The sequence below is a fragment of the Heptranchias perlo genome, chromosome 10, assembly GCF_035084215.1.
Source record: "Heptranchias perlo isolate sHepPer1 chromosome 10, sHepPer1.hap1, whole genome shotgun sequence".
NCBI classification, from domain to species: domain Eukaryota; kingdom Metazoa; phylum Chordata; class Chondrichthyes; order Hexanchiformes; family Hexanchidae; genus Heptranchias; species Heptranchias perlo.
In genome coordinates this window covers 83,894,360-83,914,195 of record NC_090334.1, presented here as the reverse complement: position 1 = coordinate 83,914,195, position 19,836 = coordinate 83,894,360, and the positions used below count along the sequence as shown (strand labels likewise).

The 19,836-nt window shown below is 55.2% G+C and overlaps 2 protein-coding genes across 2 annotated transcripts in view; both read left to right on the top strand.

Moving 5' to 3' along the window:
- Positions 1–9,874, top strand: part of LOC137326740 (nesprin-2-like) — a 246,195-nt gene extending 236,321 nt beyond the window's left edge. The window contains exons 51-52 of the mRNA XM_067992112.1: positions 1,009–1,203; positions 9,572–9,874. Coding sequence (XP_067848213.1) covers positions 1,009–1,203; positions 9,572–9,874 — 498 coding nt within the window. The remainder of the gene's footprint in view (positions 1–1,008; positions 1,204–9,571) is intronic.
- A 2,735-nt stretch (positions 9,875–12,609) lies between these two features.
- The window catches only part of LOC137326801 (nesprin-1-like), a 76,825-nt gene continuing 69,598 nt past the window's right edge, over positions 12,610–19,836 (top strand). The window contains exon 1 of the mRNA XM_067992195.1: positions 12,610–12,810. Within this exon, the coding sequence (XP_067848296.1) occupies positions 12,610–12,810 (201 nt within the window). The remainder of the gene's footprint in view (positions 12,811–19,836) is intronic.

The window sequence follows — 19,836 nt, the reverse complement described above, 5'->3', positions numbered from 1 at the left end:
GGTTCGAGTCCCCACTCCAGAGACTTGAGCCCACAATCCAGGCCGACACTCCCGGTGCAGTACTGAGGGAGTGCTGCCCTGTCGGAAGTCCCGTCTTTCAGATGAGACGTTAAACCGAGGCCCCGTCTGCCCCCTCGGGTGGACGTAAAAGATCCCGCGGCCACTATTTTGAAGAAGAGCAGGGGGAGTTCTCCCCGGGGTCCTGGCCAATATTTATCCCTCAACCAACATCACTAAAGAACAGGTTAGATGGTTATTTGTCTCATTGCTGCTCTGATTGAGGGATCTTGCTGTGTGTAAACACATAGATTTACTTTCAGAATGCAGTGACATTGTTGTGTAAGTAATCCGTTGTGTGAGAAATGCTTTGGGATTTTTCTGATTCATGGTGGAGTGCTAAATAAACACCTTACTCACTGAATAGAAGGGTCTTCCTTCCTTTCTTTCTTTTCCTTCTCCCCTCCTCCTCTCCCGAACACTCTGATCCATGGCCCTCCAGCACCTCGCTTCAAGGGGGCCATTCTTCATACGCCAATGGGAGCCCGCCGGACCGCCCACTCGTCCTTGTCTGGTGCTGTGCTCCTATATGTGAGCCTGGACTCTGGGAGTTGGAGAGCTATTCGACCGCGTGAGGTGTCGCGCTGTGAGGCGTCCGGCTCTGCCCTTACCCGATGACCGCCCCCCCCCCCCCATACACCCACCTTCCATTCCGGAGTCCCTGGCTGGCGATCAGGAGCAGGAACCCTGGCTGATTTTCCTCCCCTCCCTGACCCGAGGGTGCTGAGGACATTGGGGGAGTCCAGATCAAAGGGTTCGAATCTCGGTGTCCAGACGGGATGAGTTTTTGGTGATGGAGTTGGCGGGGGGGGGGAGACAAGTGGAGAGATTGGGCCGATTTCTTGCGTTGGGAGAAAGGGCCTAAGCTGGCGTTTGACCATTGGCACTGCGTCGAACAGCGACCCACCCGTCACCAACTGTGCTTGTGTTTTGCCTTGGAAACCGTGACAGGCCTTCCAGCAGGAGATCACCCTCAATACCAACAAGATCGACCAGCTCATTGTCTCCGGGGAGCAGCTGATCCAGAAGATTGAGCCGATGGACGCCACGGTCATCGAAGACGAGCTGGAGGAGCTGCACGGGTATTGCCAGGAGGTGTTCGGGCGTGTGGCCCGCTTCCACCAGCGGCTGATCTCCAAACGACCAGTAAGGAACCTCGTAAACTGCAAACCAGAGCTCGGCCCGAAAAATCGGGGGGCGTCGGCCTGATAATCGGGGGCACTGTCGTTATAATGTGAACATATGAATATATGAAAATGACAGGCAGGAAGAGACCAGCTGCCTCACACTCATGTTGCCTGGACCATCATGGCTAAACACTTCCTGCCTCCCCTCCGCCTCCCCCTGCCCGCGCCCGTCCCCCCCGTCTCCGCCTCCCCCTGCCCGCGCCCGTCCCCCCCGTCTCCGCCTCCCCCTGCCCGCGCCCATCCCCCCGTCTCCGCCTCCCCCTGCCCGCGCCCGTCCCCCCCCGTCTCCGCCTCCCCCTGCCCGCGCCCGTCCCCCCGTCTCCGCCTCCCTCTGCCCGCGCCCGTCTCCGCCTCCCCCTGCCCGCGCCCGTCCCCCCCCGTCTCCGCCTCCCCCTGCCCGCGCCCGTCCCCCCCCGTCTCCGCCTCCCCCTGCCCGCGCCCGTCCCCCCCGTCTCCGCCTCCCCCTGCCCGCGCCCGTCCCCCCGTCTCCGCCTCCCCCTGCCCGCGCCCGTCCCCCCGTCTCCGCCTCCCCCTGCCCGCGCCCGTCCCCCCGTCTCCGCCTCCCCCTGCCCGCGCCCGTCCCCCCGTCTCCGCCTCCCCCTGCCCGCGCCCGTCCCCCCCGTCTCCGCCTCCCCCTGCCCGCGCCCGTCCCCCCCGTCTCCGCCTCCCCCTGCCCGCGCCCGTCCCCCCCGTCTCCGCCTCCCCCTGCCCGCGCCCGTCCCCCCGTCTCCGCCTCCCACGCCCCCCCCACCGAGGCAGCCATGTAATCTCCTGGTAGAGGCAAAAAACCCCAGGGCCAATAAGGGGAAAAAATATTCTGGGAAATTCCTCTCAGGCGATCGAAACCAGTCCAGGGGATCACATGTACCGTGTGTACGTTAACTGTTAACCCACTTACCTTCTATATGACGTGATCTCTGCCCCAGCTCCCTTCTTGAAGGCAAACAGAGAGTCAGCAGCCACCACACCAGCCAGCAACTCACTCCAGAGGCTCACAATATTCTCTGGGACAAGGAGAACCACCTGACATCCAGTCCTACTCTTCCATAGTTTAAACTCCTGTCCCCTGGTTCTCCCCAATCCTGTTAAACTAGAATAATCTATCAGTAGGGGCGCTATCCAGCCCTTTCATTACTTTACAGAGCTCGATCACTTCGCCTCCCTGTCTACGCTGCTCTAAAATAAATAGACCAAGGTCCTTGAGTCTATCTGAGGCCCTTTTAATCTAGGAATGATCTTGTAGCTTTCTTCTGGCCCTTTTCCAAAGCCACTACATCACCCACCACGTGGGGGGAACCAAAACTGGGCTCAGTACTCCATCCGCGGTCTGACCAGCGACCTGTATAATAACTGAAACATGGCTACATAAAGAACAGAACTGGCAGTTAAATATAACAGGATATAACATATTTAGAAAGGAAAGGGGAGGGTTTGGGGAGATGGGGTAGCTGTATTAATTAGAGACAACATAATAGCAATAGAAAAAAGGGACATAAATAATATTAAGATAGAAACAGAATCCATATGGATTGAGACCAAGGATAAGGGATCGATCACATTATTAGGGATATTCTACAGACCGCCTAATGGTGGAAGGGAAGAGGAGGATGAAATATGGAGACAAATCTATGAAATGAGTAAAAAAAAAAACACTGAATAATAATCCTGGGAGATTTTAACTCCCCCCATAATAAACTGGCAAGAAGAGGTAGGGAAAGGGGAAAAGGGAATGGAGATTTTACAGTGTCTCTTTTCTTACCCAACGAGAAGCCCAACAAGAGAGGAATCACTGCTGCATCTAATAATGGGAAATGAACCGGAGCAGATAAGAGAAGTAAGTGCAGGGGAACATCTAGGTAATAGCGATCACAACATAATAAGGTTTAAAATAATGATTGAGAAAGACATAATTAAGACAGAGACCAAAGTAATAAATTGGAAAAAATTTTGAGGGGATGAGAATGGAACTAGGGAAGGTAAACTGGAAAAAATTCTGACAGACAAAGAGATAGAACAGGAGTGAGAAATATTTAAAACGGTGATCAACAGAATTCAGGAGAAATATATTCCCCTAAAAAAAGAACAAGAACAAATTAGCCAATAATGAAACACCACGGATGAATAAAGAGAGAAGGGTACAATTGAAACTAAAGAAAAAGGCATTCACTGAGTACATGGACAATAAAGGAGAGGATGACAAAAGGGAATACGAAGAGGTTAGGAAAGAATTCAAAAAACAATTAGGAAAGCGAAGAGGAACTACGAAATTAAATTATCGAGTCATCTAAAAAGAAATAACAAAGTATCCTACAGACTCGTAATACCAAAAGGGCAGGGATAGGGCCACTAAGGGATGTACAAGATAAACTCACAGGTGATGACAGCGAAATGGCAGAAATATTGAATAGTTACTTTGCCTCAGTATTTACCGAGGAGACTAACACGGTGGGCAGGACACTGGAAGAAGAGATTGAAAAAGATAGAAAGACATTTGAGATAGAAAGAGGGGAGATAATGGATAAACTAACAAATTTAGAGGGGATAAAACCCCCCAGTCTGGATGGATTGCATCGCGCATATTAAAAGAGGTTAGGGAGGAGATAGCAGAGGCGCTATCACAAATATATAAACATTAATTAGAAAAGGGAATAGTGCCAGAGGACTGGCGGACAGCTAATGTGATATATTTAAAAAGGGAGATAGGACCAGTCCAGGGAACTTGACCAGTTAGCTTAACGTCGGTGGTAGGAAAGATAATGGAATCTTTACTCAAAGATGTAATAGAAAAACATCTAGAAACCGAAAATATAATAAACAATAGTCAACAAGGATATAGAAAGTACAGAGGGGAAGTGAAAAAGAAAATAAGAGGGGCAAAGAGAGAGTATGAGAATAGACTGGCGGCCAACATAAAAGGGAATCCAAAAGTCTTCTATAGGCATGTAAACAGTAAACGGGGAGTAAGAGGAGGGGTGGGGCCGATTAGGGACCAAATAGGAGATCTACTCATGGAGGCAGAGGGCACGGCCGAGGTACTAAATGGGTACTTTGCATCTGTCTTTACCAAGGAAGAAGATGCTGCCAGAGTCACAGTAAAAGAGGAGGTCATTGAGATACTGGATGGGCTAAAAATTGATAGAGGAGGTACTAGAAGGTTAGCTGTATTTAAGGTAGATAAGTTGGCTTTTATTGCTAGGGGGATAGAATATAAAAACAGGGAGGTATTACTGCAGTTATATAAGGTATTGGTGAGACCGCACCTGGAATACTGCATACAGTTTTGGTGTCCATACTTAAGAAAAGACATACTTGCTCTCGAGGCAGTACAAAGAAGGTTCACTCGGTTAATCCCGGGGATGAGGGGGTGGACATATGAGGAGAGGTTGAGTAGATTGGGACTCTACTCATTGGAGTTCAGAAGAATGAGAGGCGATCTTATTGAAACATATAAGATTGTGAAGGGGCTTGATCGGGTGGATGCGGTAAGGATGTTCCCAAGGATGGGTGAAACTAGAACTAGGGGGCATAATCTTAGAATAAGGGGCTGCTCTTTCAAAACTGAGATGAGGAGAAACTTCTTCACTCAGAGGGTGGTAGGTCTGTGGAATTTGCTGCCCCAGGAAGCTGTGGAAGCTACATCATTAAATAAATTTAAAACAGAAATAGACAGTTTCCTAGAAGTAAAGGGAATTAGGGGTTACGGGGAGCGGGCAGGAAATTGGACAATAATTTAGATTTGAGGTTAGGATCAGATCAGCCATGATCTTATTGAATGGCGGAGCAGGCTCGAGGGGCCGATTGGCCTACTCCTGCTCCTATTTCTTATGTTCTTATGTTCTTATGTAAGTCACCCAGTCCAGATGGGATGTATCCTAGGTTGCTGAGGGAAGTAAGGGTGGAAATTGCGGGGGTACTGGCCATAATCTTCCAAACATCCTTAGATACGGGGGTGGTGCCAGAGGACTGGAGAATTGCAAATGTTACACCCTTGTTCAAAAAAGGGTGTAAGGATAAACCCAGCAACTACAGTCCAGTTAGCTTAACCTCGGTGGTGGGGAAGCTTTTAGAAACGATAATCTGGCCAAAATTAACAGTCACTTGGACAAGTGTGGATTAATAAGGGAAAACCAGCACGGATTTGTTAAAGGCAAATCGTGTTTATCTACCTGATAGAGTTTTTTGACGAGGCGACAGAGAGGGTCGATGAGGGCAATGCGGTTGATGTTGTGTATATGGACTTTCAAAAGGCTTTTGATAAAGTGCCACATCATAGGTTTGTCATCAAAATTGAAGCCCATGGAATAAAAGGGGCAGTAGCAGCATGGATACGAAATTGGCCAACTGACAGGAAACAGGATGTGGAGATGCCGGTGATGGACTGGGGTTGACAAATGTAAGGAGACGAAGGAGAAAGCCTCCGAAAGCTTGTGATTTTCAAATAAAACAGTTGGACTATAACCTGGTGTTGTAAGATTCCTGACAGGAAACAGAGTAGTGGTGACCGGTTAGTTTTGGGACTGGAGGGAGGTGTACAGTGGTGTTCCCTAGGGGTCGGTACTGGGACCACTGATTTTTTTGATGTCCATTAATGACTTAGAAACATAGAAAATAGGAACACGAGTAGGCCATTCGGCCCTTCGAGCCTGTTCCGCCATTCAATATGATCATGGCTGATCCTCTATCTCAATACCATATTCCCGCTCTCTCCCCATACCCCTTGATGCCTTTTGTGTCTAGAAATCTATCTAGCTCCTTCTTAAATATATTCAGTGACTTGGCCTCCGCAGCCTTCTGTGGTAGAGACTTCCACAGGTTCACCACCCTCTGGGTGAAGAAATTTCTCCTCATCTCAGTCCTAAATGTCCTACCCCGTATCCTGAGACTGTGACCCCTCGTTCTGGACCCCTCAGCCAGGGGAAACATCCTCCCTCCCCCAGTCTGTCTCGCCCTGTCAGAATTTTATATGTTTCAATGAGATCCCCTCTCATTCTTCTAAACTCGAGTGAATACAGGCCGAGTCGACCCAATCTCTCCTCATACGACAGTCCTGCCATCCCAGGGATCAGTCTGGTGAACCTTTGCTGCACTCCCTCTTTGGCAAGTATATCCTTTCTTAGGTAAGGAGACCAAAACTGCACACAATACTCTAGGTGTGGTCTCACCAAGGCCCCATATAACTGCAGTAAGACATCCTTGCTCCTGTACTCAAATCCTCTTGCAATGAAGGCCAACATACCATTTGCCTTCCGAACTGCTTGCTGCACCTGCATGTTTACTTTCAGTGACTGGTGCACAAGGACATCCAGGTCCCTTTGTACATCAACATTCCCCAATCTATCACCATTTAAATAATACTCTGCCTTTCTGTTTTTCCTTCCGAGTCGATAACTTCACATTTATCCACTTGGATTGGGTGTACAGGGCACAATTTCAAAATTTGCAGATGACACAAAACTTGGAAGTGTAGTGAACAGTGAGGAGGATAGTGATAGACTTCAAGAGGATATAGAAAGGCTGGTGGAATGGGCGGACACGTGGAAGATAAAATTTAACGCAGAAAAGTGCGAAATGATACTTTTTGGCAAGACGAACGAGGAGAGGCAATATAAACTAAATGGTACAATTCTAAAGGGGGTGCAGGAACAGAGAGATCTGGGGGTATATGTGCACAAATCTTTGAAGGGGGCAGGACAGGTTGAGAAAGTAGTTAAAAAAGCATATGGGATCCTGGGCTTTATAAATAGAGGCATAGAGTACAAAAGCAAGGAAATCACGATGAACCTTTATAAAACACTGGTTCAGCCACAACTGGAGTATTGTGTCCAATTCTGGGCACCGCACTTTAGGAAAGATGTGAAGACCTTAGAGAGGGTGCAGAGGAGATTTACTAGAATGGTTCCAGGGATGAGGGACTTCAGTTACGTGGATAGACTGGAGAAGCTGGGATTGTTCTCCTTGGAGCAGAGACGGTTAAGAGGAGATTTGATCGAGGTATTCAAAATCATGAAGGGTTTAGATAAAGTAAATAAAGAGAAAATGTTCCCATTGGCGGAAGGGTCAAGAACCAGAGGACACAGGTTTAAGGTGATTGGCAAAAGAACCAAAGGCGACATGAGGAGAAACGTTTTTATGCAGTTATGATCTGGAATGCGCTGCCTGAAAGGGCGGTGGAAGCAGATTGAATCGTGACTTTCAAAAAGGAATTGGATAAATACTTGAAGGGAAAAAAGCAGAGAAGTTATGCTAAACTTGTATAGAACCTTGGTTAGACCACACTTGGAGTATTGTGCTCAGTTCTGGTCTCCATATTATAAAAAGGATATAGAGGCACTGGAGAAGGTGCAAAAATGATTTACTGGGATGATTACCAGAACGACGAAGTTATACCTATCAGGAAAGACTGAACAGGCTGGGGTGCTTTTCTCTAGAAAAGAGAAGACTGAGAGGTGACCTGATAGAGATCTTTAAGATAATGAAAGGGTTTGATGGGGTAGACAACAACAACTTGCATTTATATAATGTCTTTAATGTAGTAAAACGTCCCAAGGTGCTTCACAGGAGCGTTATCAAACAAAGGACACTGAGCTACATAAGGACAGAGAGAGAGAGACGGAGAGAGAGAGAGAGAGACGGAGAGAGAGAGAGAGAGACGGAGAGAGAGAGAGAGAGACGGAGAGAGAGAGAGAGAGACGGAGAGAGAGAGAGAGAGACGGAGAGAGAGAGAGAGAGACGGAGAGAGAGAGAGAGAGACGGAGAGAGAGAGAGACGGAGAGAGAGAGAGACGGAGAGAGAGAGAGACGGAGAGTTGATGTCGGTCAGCGAGCACAGGGGGTGATGGGAGAACGGGATTTGGTGCGAGTTAGGATACGGGGGCAGAGTTTTTGATGAGCTCAAGTTTATGGAGGGTGGAAAATGTTTCCGCTTATGGGGAGTCCAAAACTAGAGATAGTCGCGAATAAACCCAATCGGGAATTCAGGAGAAACTTCTTTACCCAGAGAGTGGTGAGAATGTGGAACTCGCTCCCACAAGGAGTAGTTGAGGTGAATAGAATAGATGCATTTAAGGGGAAGCTCGATAAACACATGAGGGAGAAAGGAATATAAGGATATGGTGATAGGGTGCGATGAGGTAGGGCGGGAGGAGGCTCGTGTGGAGCATAAATGTCGATGTGGACTTGTTGGGCCGAATGGCCTGTTTCTGTGCTGTACATTCTATGTAATTCTATGTTTGAAAAAGTATCACAAGAGACTTGTTGGCAAAATTGAAGCCCATGGGATTAAGGGGGCAGTGGCTGCATGGATACAAAATTGGCTAAGGGACAGAAATCAGAGTAGTGGTGAACGGTTGTTTTTCAGACTGGAGAGAAATTTGCAGTGGTGTTCCCCAGGGGTCAGAATTAGGACCTCTGCTCTTTTTGATATATATCAATGACCTGGACTTTGATACACAGGGCATAATTTCAAAGTTTGCAGATGACACGACACTCGGGAAGTGTAGTAAACAATGAGGAGGATAGTAACAGATTTCAGGAGGACAGAGACAGACTGGTGAAATGGGCAGAGAGTATTTATACAGAATTATTCCTCTGGATATGAAGTGGGTGGGTATAGTCCATGATAGGGGAGAGTGTACATGGGGTGTGGGAGGGGATTAAATGGGTGGGTAGAGTCCATGATAGGGGAGAGTGTACATGGGGTGTGGGAGGGGATTAAATGGGTGGGTAGAGTCCATGACAGGGAGAGTGTACATGGGGTGTGGGAGGGGATTAAATGGGTGGGTAGAGTCCATGATAGGGGAGAGTGTACATGGGGTGTGGGAGGGGATTAAATGGGTGGGTAGAGTCCATGATAGGGGAGAGTGTACATGGGCTGTGGGAGGAGATTAAATGGGTGGGGAGAGTCCATGATGGGGGAGAGTGTACATGGGCTGTGGGAGGAGAGTAAATGGGTGGGGAGAGTCCATGATAGGGAGAGTGTACATGGGCTGTGGGAGGAGATTAAATGGGTGGGGAGAGTCCATGATGGGGGAGAGTGTACATGGGCTGTGGGAGGAGAGTAAATGGGTGGGGAGAGTCCATGATAGGGAGAGTGTACATGGGCTGTGGGAGGAGAGTAAATGGGTGGGGAGAGTCCATGATAGGGAGAGTGTACATGGGCTGTGGGAGGAGAGTAAATGGGTGGGGAGAGTCCATGATAGGGAGAGTGTACATGGGCTGACAGCACGGGTGGGATGGACCGAATACCCCATCCCATTCTATAGCTTGCTGTAAATGGCGACTGGGGTTTGGTTGATGGGGTAACATTTTGTCACCTTTGCCGTGATTCAGGTGTTTGACGAGGATAAGGATCTGTCTGACCGGGAGGCAGACACAGATGATGGGGGCAGCCTGCCGAACATGAGCTGGCAGGAGAAGGCAGGTGGCCCAGAGCTGTCTGCTCAGCAGCCCTTCTGTCAACTCACCCCACCGGGCACGTCACAGCGACACGAGAGGTCTGGCCGCGACACCCCGGTCAGCGTGGACTCCATCCCCCTGGAGTGGGACCACACGGTGGATGTCGGAGGTTCATCTTCACACGAGGATGAAGAGGAAGGGATGTACTTCAGCACTTTATCAGGTACCGATCAATGAGCAATGTCCCCAACCTGACCCACTGTGCACAGGCGGCGTCACAGCTCAATGGGGACCACTCAGGACCAGGGCCAAGTGTGACTCCAAAGGTCTTATGACAGACAGAAAGAACATTTCAGCTCCTTTCATGACCCCAGGATGTCCCAAAGTGCTTGATAGAATTTTACAGCATAGAAACAGGCCATTCGGCCCAACGGGTCCATCCCGGTGTTTATGCTCCACACGAGTCGCCTCCCTCCCTACTTCTTCTCACCCTATCAGCATATCCTTCTATTCCTTTCTCCCTCGTGTGTTTATCGAGCTTCCCCTTAAATGTATCTATACTATTCGCCTCAACTACTCCTTGTGGGAGCGAGTTCCACATTCTCACCGCTCTCTGGGTAAAGAAGTTTCTCCTGAATTCCCGATTGGATTTATTAGTGACTATCTTATATTTATGGCCCCTAATTCTGGTCTCCCCCACAAGTGGAAACATTTTCTCCACGTCCGTGAAGGGCTTTTTGAAGCGTAGTCATTGTTGTAATGTTGTCAGCCATTTTGTGCACCTCAAGATCCCACAAACAGCAGTGAGATAAATGTCCAGATCATCTGGGTTTTTTTGTTGGTGTTGTTTGAGAGGAATGTTGCCCCAGGACACTGGGAGATTGCCCCTGCTCCTCTTCCAGTAACACCATGGGATTAACTTTTTTAAAATTCATTCATGGGATGTGGGCGTCGCTGGTGAGGCCGGCATTTATTGCCCATCCCTAATTGACCGTGAGAAGGTGGTGGTGAGCCGCCTTCTTGAACCGCTGCAGTCCGTGTGGTGACGGTTCTCCCACAGTGCTGTTAGGAAGGGAGTTCCAGGATTTTGACCCAACGACGATGAAGGAACGGCCGGTATATTTCCAAGTCGGGATGGTGTGTGACTTGGAGGGGAACGTGCAGGTGGTGTTGTTCCCATGTTCCTGCTGCTCTTGTCCTTCCAGGTGGTAAAGGTCGTGGGTTTGGGAGGTGCTGTCGAAGAAGCCTTGGTGAGTTGCTGCAGTGCATCCTGTGGATGGTGCACACTGCAGCCACGGTGCGCCAGTGGTGAAGGGAGTGAATGTTTAGTGTGGTGGATGGGGTGCCAATCAAGCGGGCTGCTTTGTCCTGGATGGTGTCGAGCTTCTTGAGTGTTGTTGGAGCTGCACTCATCCATGCAAGTGGAGAGTATTCCATCACACTCCTAACTTGTGCCTTGTAGATGGTGGAAAGGCTTTGGGGAGTCAGGAGGTGAGTCACTCACCGCAGAATACCCAGCCTCTGACCTGCTCTTGTAGCCACAGTATTTATGTGGCTGGTCCAGTTAAGTTTCTGGTCAATGGTGACTCCCAGGATGTTGATGGTGGGGGATTCGGCGATGGTAATGCCGTTGAATGTCAAGGGCACGAATGTTACTTGCCACTTATCAGCTCAAGCCTGGATGTTGTCCAGGTCTTGCTGCATGCGGGCTCGGACTGCTTCATTATCTGAGGGGTTGCGAATGGAACTGAACACTGCAATCATCAACGAACATTCCCATTTCTGACCTTATGATGGAGGGAAAGTCATTGATGAAGCAGCTGAAGATGGTTGGGCCTAGGACACTGCCTTGAGGAACTCCTGCAGCAATGTCCTGGGTCTGAGATGATTGGCCTCCAACAACCACTACCATCTTCCTTTGTGCAAGGTATGACTCCAGCTACTGGAGAGTTTTCCCCCTGATTCCCATTGACTTCAATTTTACTAGGGCTCCTTGGTGCCACACTCGGTCAAATGCTGCCTTGATGTCAAGGGCAGTCACTCTCACCACACCTCTGGAATTCAGCTCTTTGGTCCGTGATTGGACCAAGGCTGTAATGAGGTCTGGAGCCGAGTGGTCCTGGTGGAACCCAAACTGAGCATCGGTGAGCAGGTTATTGGTGAGTAAGTGCCGCTTGTTAGCACTGTCGACGACACCTTCCATCACTTTGCTAATGATTGAGAGTAGACTGATGGGGCGGTAATTGGCCGGATTGGATTTGTCCTGCTTTTTGTGGACAGGACATATCTGGGCAATTTTCCACATTGTCGGGTAGATGCCAGTGTTGTAGCTGCACTGGAACAGCTTGGCTAGAGGCGCAGCTAGTTCTGGAGCACAAGTCTTCAGCACTACAGCTGGGATGTTGTCGGGGCCCATAGCCTTTGCTGTATCCAGTGCACTCAGCCGTTTCTTGATATCACGTGGAGTGAATCGAATTGGCTGAAGACTGGCTTCTGTGATGGTGGGGATATCGGGAGGAGGCTGAGATGGATCATCCACTCGGCACTTCTGGCTGAAGATGGTTGCAAACGCTTCAGCCTTGTCTTTTGCACTCACGTGCTGGACTCCGCCATCATTGAGGATGGGGATGTTTACAGAGCCTCCTCCTCCCGTTTACAGAGCCTCCTAACTCCACACCTCACCTACTGGAACCGACAGATGGGCCTCTACACCCTCCCCCTCGGTGTAAGGACACTCCGCTCCCAATTTCCTCTAAGGTCACGCTAGGGTTGGGGGTCGGGAGGGGGTGATAGGAGGGTCAAAGAAAGTCCAACAGGGAATGGTACGACTGGATCCTCCCACAACCCAACAGTGGAATCTATAATATAACTCCTCTTCAAATAATCGCGAGGTGGGAGGACGGATGGAGGGAACAATCTCTCAATCGGACAGTCAGGGTCGAGCGTTCATGTCCCCATTCTCTCCCCATGCGATGTCTCCTTCCTCACTGTCACTGAGCTGGGAATGTGTTCATTCTGTGTCCCTGATTGATGCACAGCAGCCTCACTCCTTCCAGATGTTCCATCGAGGAACACGGAGCCTAAAGAAACTTCAGGAATCAGGAAACCAACTTTGTTTTGTGCTTGTGTGCAGCATCGGGCCCGGGTCAGCAGATGTCACTGTTGGGACTGATGTTAGCCGAAAGCATAATTTCCCTGGGGGACTATTGCTGGAGAGAGACACCGACAGAGAGAGAGAGAGAGAGAGAGACACCAGAGAGAGAGAGAGACACCAGAGAGAGAGAGAGAGACACCAGAGAGAGAGAGAGAGACACCAGAGAGAGAGAGAGAGACACCAGAGAGAGAGAGAGAGACACCAGAGAGAGAGAGAGAGACACCAGAGAGAGAGAGAGAGACACCAGAGAGAGAGAGAGAGACACCAGAGAGAGAGAGAGAGACACCAGAGAGAGAGAGAGAGACACCAGAGAGAGAGAGAGAGACACCAGAGAGAGAGAGAGAGAGACCAGAGAGAGAGAGAGAGAGACCAGAGAGAGAGAGAGAGAGACCAGAGAGAGAGAGAGAGACCAGAGACCAGAGAGAGAGAGAGACCAGAGAGAGAGAGAGAGAGACCAGAGAGAGAGAGAGAGAGACCAGAGAGAGAGAGAGAGAGACCAGAGAGAGAGAGAGAGAGACCAGAGAGAGAGAGAGAGAGACCAGAGAGAGAGAGAGAGAGACCAGAGAGAGAGAGAGAGAGACCAGAGAGAGAGAGAGAGAGACCAGAGAGAGAGGGAGAGAGACCGACGGAGAGAGGGAGAGAGACCGACGGAGAGAGGGAGAGAGACCGACGGAGAGAGGGAGAGAGACCGACGGAGAGAGGGAGAGAGACCGACGGAGAGAGGGAGAGAGACCGACGGAGAGAGGGAGAGAGACCGACGGAGAGAGGGAGAGAGACCGACGGAGAGAGGGAGAGAGACCGACGGAGAGAGGGAGAGAGACCGACGGAGAGAGGGAGAGAGACCGACGGAGAGAGGGAGAGAGACCGACGGAGAGAGGGAGAGAGACCGACGGAGAGAGGGAGAGAGACCGACGGAGAGAGGGAGAGAGACCGACGGAGAGAGGGAGAGAGACCGACGGAGAGAGGGAGAGAGACCGACGGAGAGAGGGAGAGAGACCGACGGAGAGAGGGAGAGAGACCGACGGAGAGAGGGAGAGAGACCGACGGAGAGAGGGAGAGAGACCGACGGAGAGAGGGAGAGAGACCGACGGAGAGAGGGAGAGAGACCGACGGAGAGAGGGAGAGAGACCGACGGAGAGAGGGAGAGAGACCGACGGAGAGAGGGAGAGAGACCGACGGAGAGAGGGAGAGAGACCGACGGAGAGAGGGAGAGAGACCGACGGAGAGAGGGAGAGAGACCGACGGAGAGAGGGAGAGAGACCGACGGAGAGAGGGAGAGAGACCGACGGAGAGAGGGAGAGAGACCGACGGGGAGAGAGAGAGACCGACGGAGAGAGGGAGAGAGACCGACGGAGAGAGGGAGAGAGACCGACGGAGAGAGGGAGAGAGACCGACGGAGAGAGGGAGAGAGACCGACGGAGAGAGGGAGAGAGACCGACGGAGAGAGGGAGAGAGACCGACGGAGAGAGGGAGAGAGACCGACGGAGAGAGGGAGAGAGACCGACGGAGAGAGGGAGAGAGAGAGGGAGGGTGGGAGGGAGTCAGGCAGACCGACGGGGAGGGAGGGAGAGAGAGAGACCGACGGGGGGGGAGGGAGAGAGAGAGACCGACGGGGAGGGAGGGAGAGAGAGAGACCGACGGGGGGGGGGGAGGGAGAGAGAGAGAGACCGACGGGGGGGGAGGGAGAGAGAGAGAGACCGACGGGGGGGGAGGGAGAGAGAGAGACCGACGGGGAGGGAGGGAGGGAGAGAGAGACCGACGGGGGGGGAGGGAGAGAGAGAGAGACCGACGGGGAGGGAGGGGGAGGGAGGGAGGGAGAGAGAGACCGACGGGGGGGGAGGGAGAGAGAGAGACCGACGGGGGGGGAGGGAGGGAGGGAGGGAGAGAGAGACCGACGGGGGGGGGAGGGAGAGAGAGAGAGACCGACGGGGAGGGGAGGGAGGGAGAGAGACCGACGGGGAGGGAGGGAGGGAGGGAGGGAGAGAGACCGACGGGGAGGGAGGGAGGGAGGGAGGGAGAGAGAGACCGACGGGGGAGGGAGGAGGGAGGGAGGAGAGAGAGACCGACGGGGGGGGGAGGGAGGGAGGGAGGGAGAGAGACCGACGGGGAGGGAGGGAGGGAGGGAGGGAGAGAGAGACCGACGGGGGGGGGAGGGAGAGAGAGAGACCGACGGGGGGGGGGAGGGAGGGAGGGAGAGACCGACGGGGGGGGGAGGGAGAGAGAGAGACCGACGGGGGGGGAGGGAGGGAGGGAGAGAGAGAGAGACTGACGGGGGGGGAGGGAGGGAGAGAGACCGACGGGGAGGGAGGGAGGGAGGGAGGGAGAGAGAGACCGACGGGGGGGGAGGGAGAGAGAGAGACCGACGGGGGGGGAGGGAGAGAGAGAGACCGACGGGGAGGGAGGGAGGGAGAGAGACCGACGGGGGGGGAGGGAGAGAGAGAGACCGACGGGGGGGGGAGGGAGAGAGAGAGACCGACGGGGGGGGGAGGGAGAGAGAGAGACCGACGGGGGGGGAGGGAGAGAGTCAGGCAGACCGACGGGGGGGGAGGGAGACAGGCAGACCGACGGGGGGGGAGGGAGAGAGAGAGACCGACGGGGGGGAGGGAGAGAGAGAGACCGACGGGGGGGGAGGGAGGGAGAGAGACCGACGGGGGGGGAGGGAGGGAGAGAGACCGACGGGGGGGGAGGGAGGGAGAGAGACCGACGGGGGGGGAGGGAGGGAGAGAGACCGACGGGGGGGGGAGGAGGGAGAGACCGACGGGGAGGGAGGGAGAGAGAGAGAGGGGGGGGGGGGGGGGAGGGAGGGAGAGACCGACGGGGGGGGAGGGAGAGAGAGAGAGGGGGGGGGGGGGAGGGAGGGAGAGAGACCGACGGGGGGGGAGGGAGAGAGAGAGAGACCGACGGGGGGGGAGGGAGGGAGAGAGAGACCGACGGGGAGGGAGGGAGGGAGAGACCGACGGGGGGGGAGGGAGGGAGAGACCGACGGGGAGGGAGGGAGGGAGAGACCGACGGGGGGGGGAGGGGAGAGAGAGAGACCGACGGGGGGGAGGGAGGGAGAGAGAGACCGACGGGGGGGGAGGGAGGGAGAGACCGACGGGGGAGGGAGGGAGAGAGAGACCGACGGGGGGGGAGGGAGGGAGAGACCGACGGGGGAGGGAGGGAGAGAGAGACCGACGGGGGGGAGGGAGGGAGAGACCGACGGGGGAGGGAGGGAGAGAGAGACCGACGGGGGGGGAGGGAGGGAGAGACCGACGGGGAGGGAGGGAGAGAGAGAGAGACCGACGGGGGGGGAGGGAGGGAGAGAGAGACCGACGGGGGGGGAGGGAGGGAGAGACCGACGGGGGGGAGGGAGGGAGAGACCGACGGGGGGGGAGGGAGGGAGAGACCGACGGGGGGGGAGGGAGGGAGAGACTGACGGGGGGGGAGGGAGGGAGAGACCGACGGGGGGGGGGGAGGGAGGGAGGGATATCCCTGCTCCTGATGTTTCTCGTCACCCCCCCACCCCCACCGATGGTCATCCCTTCACCCCCTAAATGACACTCCCTCTCGCTGGGTCAGGTTGCCAGGGTGCATCACCTCAATCATGTGGCCCCAGACAGCGAGGCTCACTGGCTATTCAAACACCTGAGGCATCACAGCCTCGCCAGTTCTCTGTCTCCCCGCTCGCAACGTTCCAAGCAGGGACCACGGGATAATGATCAGGACCCAGTCCCCAAACCCGGGGACACTGGGGACAATCGTAACCCCCACCCACTCCCCAACACCTCACTGCCTGGAATGGATAACACAGCTCAGGCCGGGACTCTGCTGCTCCGTGTGGGTCAGCAACACACTGGGTGATGCATCGATTTTAAAAATTCATTCTCTGGATGTGAGTGTTGCTGGCAAGGCTGGTAATCATTGCCCATCCCGAGCTGCCCTGAGAAGGTGCTGGTGGAGAGCCGCCTTCTTTGAGGAGACTTTGATACAAACCAAGTGTCTCACTGGGTCACTTCAGAGGGCAGTTAATAGTCGACTATGTTGGTGTGGGTCTGGAGTCACCTATAGGCCCAGACCGGGTAAGGACGGCAGGTTTCCTTCCCTAAAGGGCATGAGTGAACCAGTTCGGTTTTTACGACAATCCGGTAGTTTCATGGTCACTTTTACTGAGACCAGCTTTTTATTTCCAGATTTTTAAAAATTGAATTCAAATTCTCAAACGACCCTCGGTGGGTTTTGAACTCATGTTCTCTGGATTATTAGTCCAGGCCTCTGGATTAATAGTGCAATAACATAACCACAATATTACTGTACCGAGACCAAGTCCCTCTCGGCCTCTCCGTCTCCCCGTCCCTCTCGGCCTCTCCGTCTCCCCGTCCCTCTCTGCCTCTCCGTCCCTCTCTGCCTCTCCGTCTCCCCGTCCCTCTCTGCCTCTCCGTCTCCCCGTCCCTCTCTGCCTCTCCGTCTCCCCGTCCCCCTCTCTGCCTCTCCGTCTCCCCGTCCCTCTCTGCCTCTCCGTCTCCCCGTCCCCCTCTCTGCCTCTCCGTCTCCCCGTCCCCCTCTCGGCCTCTCCGTCTCCCCGTCCCCCTCTCGGCCTCTCCGTCTCCCCGTCCCTCTCGGCCTCTCCGTCTCCCCGTCCCTCTCGGCCTCTCCGTCTCCCCGTCCCTCTCGGCCTCTCCGTCTCCCCGTCCCTCTCGGCCTCTCCGTCTCCCCGTCCCTCTCGGCCTCTCCGTCTCCCCGTCCCTCTCTGCCTCTCCGTCTCCCCGCCCCTCTCTGCCTCTCCGTCTCCCCGTCCCTCTCGGCCTCTACGTCTCCCCGTCCCTCTCGGCCTCTCCGTCTCCCCGTCCCTCTCGCCTCTCCGTCTCCCCGTCCCTCTCTGCCTCTCCGTCTCCCCGTCCCTCTCTGCCTCTCCGTCTCCCCGTCCCTCTCTGCCTCTCCGTCTCCCCGTCCCTCTCTGCCTCTCCGTCTCCCCGTCCCTCTCTGCCTCTCCGTCTCCCCGTCCCTCTCGGCCTCTCCGTCTCCCCGTCCCTCTCGGCCTCTCCGTCTCCCCGTCCCTCTCGCCTCCCGTCTCCCCGTCCCCTCTGCCTCTCCGTCTCCCGTCCTCTCTGCCTCTCCGTCTCCCCGTCCCTCTCGGCCTCTCCGTCTCCCCGTCCCTCTCGGCCTCTCCGTCTCCCGTCCCTCTCGGCCTCTCCGTCTCCCCGTCCTCTCGGCCTCTCCGTCTCCCCGTCCCTCTCTGCTCTCCGTCTCCCGTCCCTCTCGCCTCTCCGTCTCCCCGTCCCTCTCTGCCTCTCCGTCTCCCCGTCCCTCTCTGCCTCTCCGTCTCCCGTCCCCCTCTCCGTCTCCCCGTCCCTCTCCGTCTCCGTCTCCCGTCCCTCCTCTCCGTCTCCCCGTCCCTCTCCGTCTCCCGTCTCCCGTCCCTCTCCGTCTCCCCGTCCCTCTCCGTCTCCCGTCCCTCTCCGTCTCCCCGTCCCTCTCCGTCTCCCCGTCTCCCCGTCCCTCTCCGTCTCCCCGTCCCTCTCCGTCTCCCCGTCCCTCTCCGTCTCCCCGTCCTCTCCGTCTCCCCGTCCCTCTCCGTCTCCCGTCCTCTCCGTCTCCCCGTCCCTCTCCGTCTCCCCGTCCCTCTCCGTCTCCCCGTCCCTCTCCGTCTCCCCGTCCCTCTCCGTCTCCCCGTCCCTCTCCGTCTCCCCGTCCCTCTCCGTCTCCCCGTCCCTCTCCGTCTCCCCGTCCCTCTCCGTCTCCCCGTCCTCTCCGTCTCCCCCGTCCCTCTCCGTCTCCCCGTCCCTCTCCGTCTCCCCGTCCCTCTCCGTCTCCCCGTCCCTCTCCGTCTCCCCCGTCCCTCTCCGTCTCCCCGTCCCTCTCCGTCTCCCGTCCCTCTCCGTCTCCCCGTCCTCTCCGTCTCCCCGTCCCTCTCCCGTCTCCCCGTCCCTCTCGTCTCCCGTCCCTCTCCGTCTCCCGTCCCTCTCCGTCTCCCCGTCCCTCTCAGTCCCTCTCCCGTCCCTCTCGCTCTCGTCTCCCGTCCCTCTCTGCCGTCTCCCCGTCCCCTCTCCGTCTCTCTGCCTCTCCGTCTCCCCGTCCCTCTCCCTCCCGCCCTCTCTCCGTCTCCCCGTCCCTCTCTGCCTCTCCGTCTCCCCGTCCCTCTCTGCCTCTCCGTCTCCCCGTCCCTCTCTGCCTCTCCGTCTCCCCGTCCCTCTCTGCCTCTCCGTCTCCCGTCCCCTCTCTGCCTCTCCGTCTCCCCGTCCCTCTCTGCCTCTCCGTCTCCCCGTCCCCTCTCTGCCTCTCCGTCTCCCCGTCCCCCTCTCTGCCTCTCCGTCTCCCCGTCCCCTCTCTGCCTCTCCGTCTCCCCGTCCCCCTCTCTGCCTCTCCGTCTCCCCGTCCCCTCTCTGCCTCTCCGTCTCCCCGTCCCCCTCTCTGCCTCTCCGTCTCCCCGTCCCCCTCTCTGCCTCTCCGTCTCCCCGTCCCCCTCTCTGCCTCTCCGTCTCCCCGTCCCCCTCTCTGCCTCTCCGTCTCCCCGTCCCCCTCTCTGCCTCTCCGTCTCCCCGTCCCCTCTCTGCCTCTCCGTCTCCCCGGTCCCCTCTCTGCTCTCGTCCCCTACCCTCTCTGCCTCTCCGTCTCCCAGTCCCCCTCTCTGCCTCTCCGTCTCCCCGTCCCTCTCGGCCTCTCGTCTCCTCCGTCCCTCTCTCTCTGAGCCTGCGCCTTCTAACCTCATGTGATGCCGCCCTCTGCTCTGTGCCTCTACTCCCGTCTCCCCGTCCCCTCTCTGCCTCTCCGTCGTCCCTGCCTCTGCTCTCTGCCGCCCTCTCCCCGTCCCCTCTCTGCCTCTCTGCCTCTCCGTCTCCCCGTCCCCTCTCTGCCTCTCCGTCTCCCCGTCCCTCTCGGCCTCTCCGTCTCCCCGTCCCTCTCTCTCTCTGAGCTGAGCCTTTAACACATTCCCAAACAAAAGGAAAAAACCACATCAAAAACGAGAGAGAAATTAACATTGAAAGGAACAAGCTTTTGATGTCGGACTAATGGAATGAATATAATTGAGAGATGGCTTGCTGAATGTTGAGATAGGGATTTGTATGAC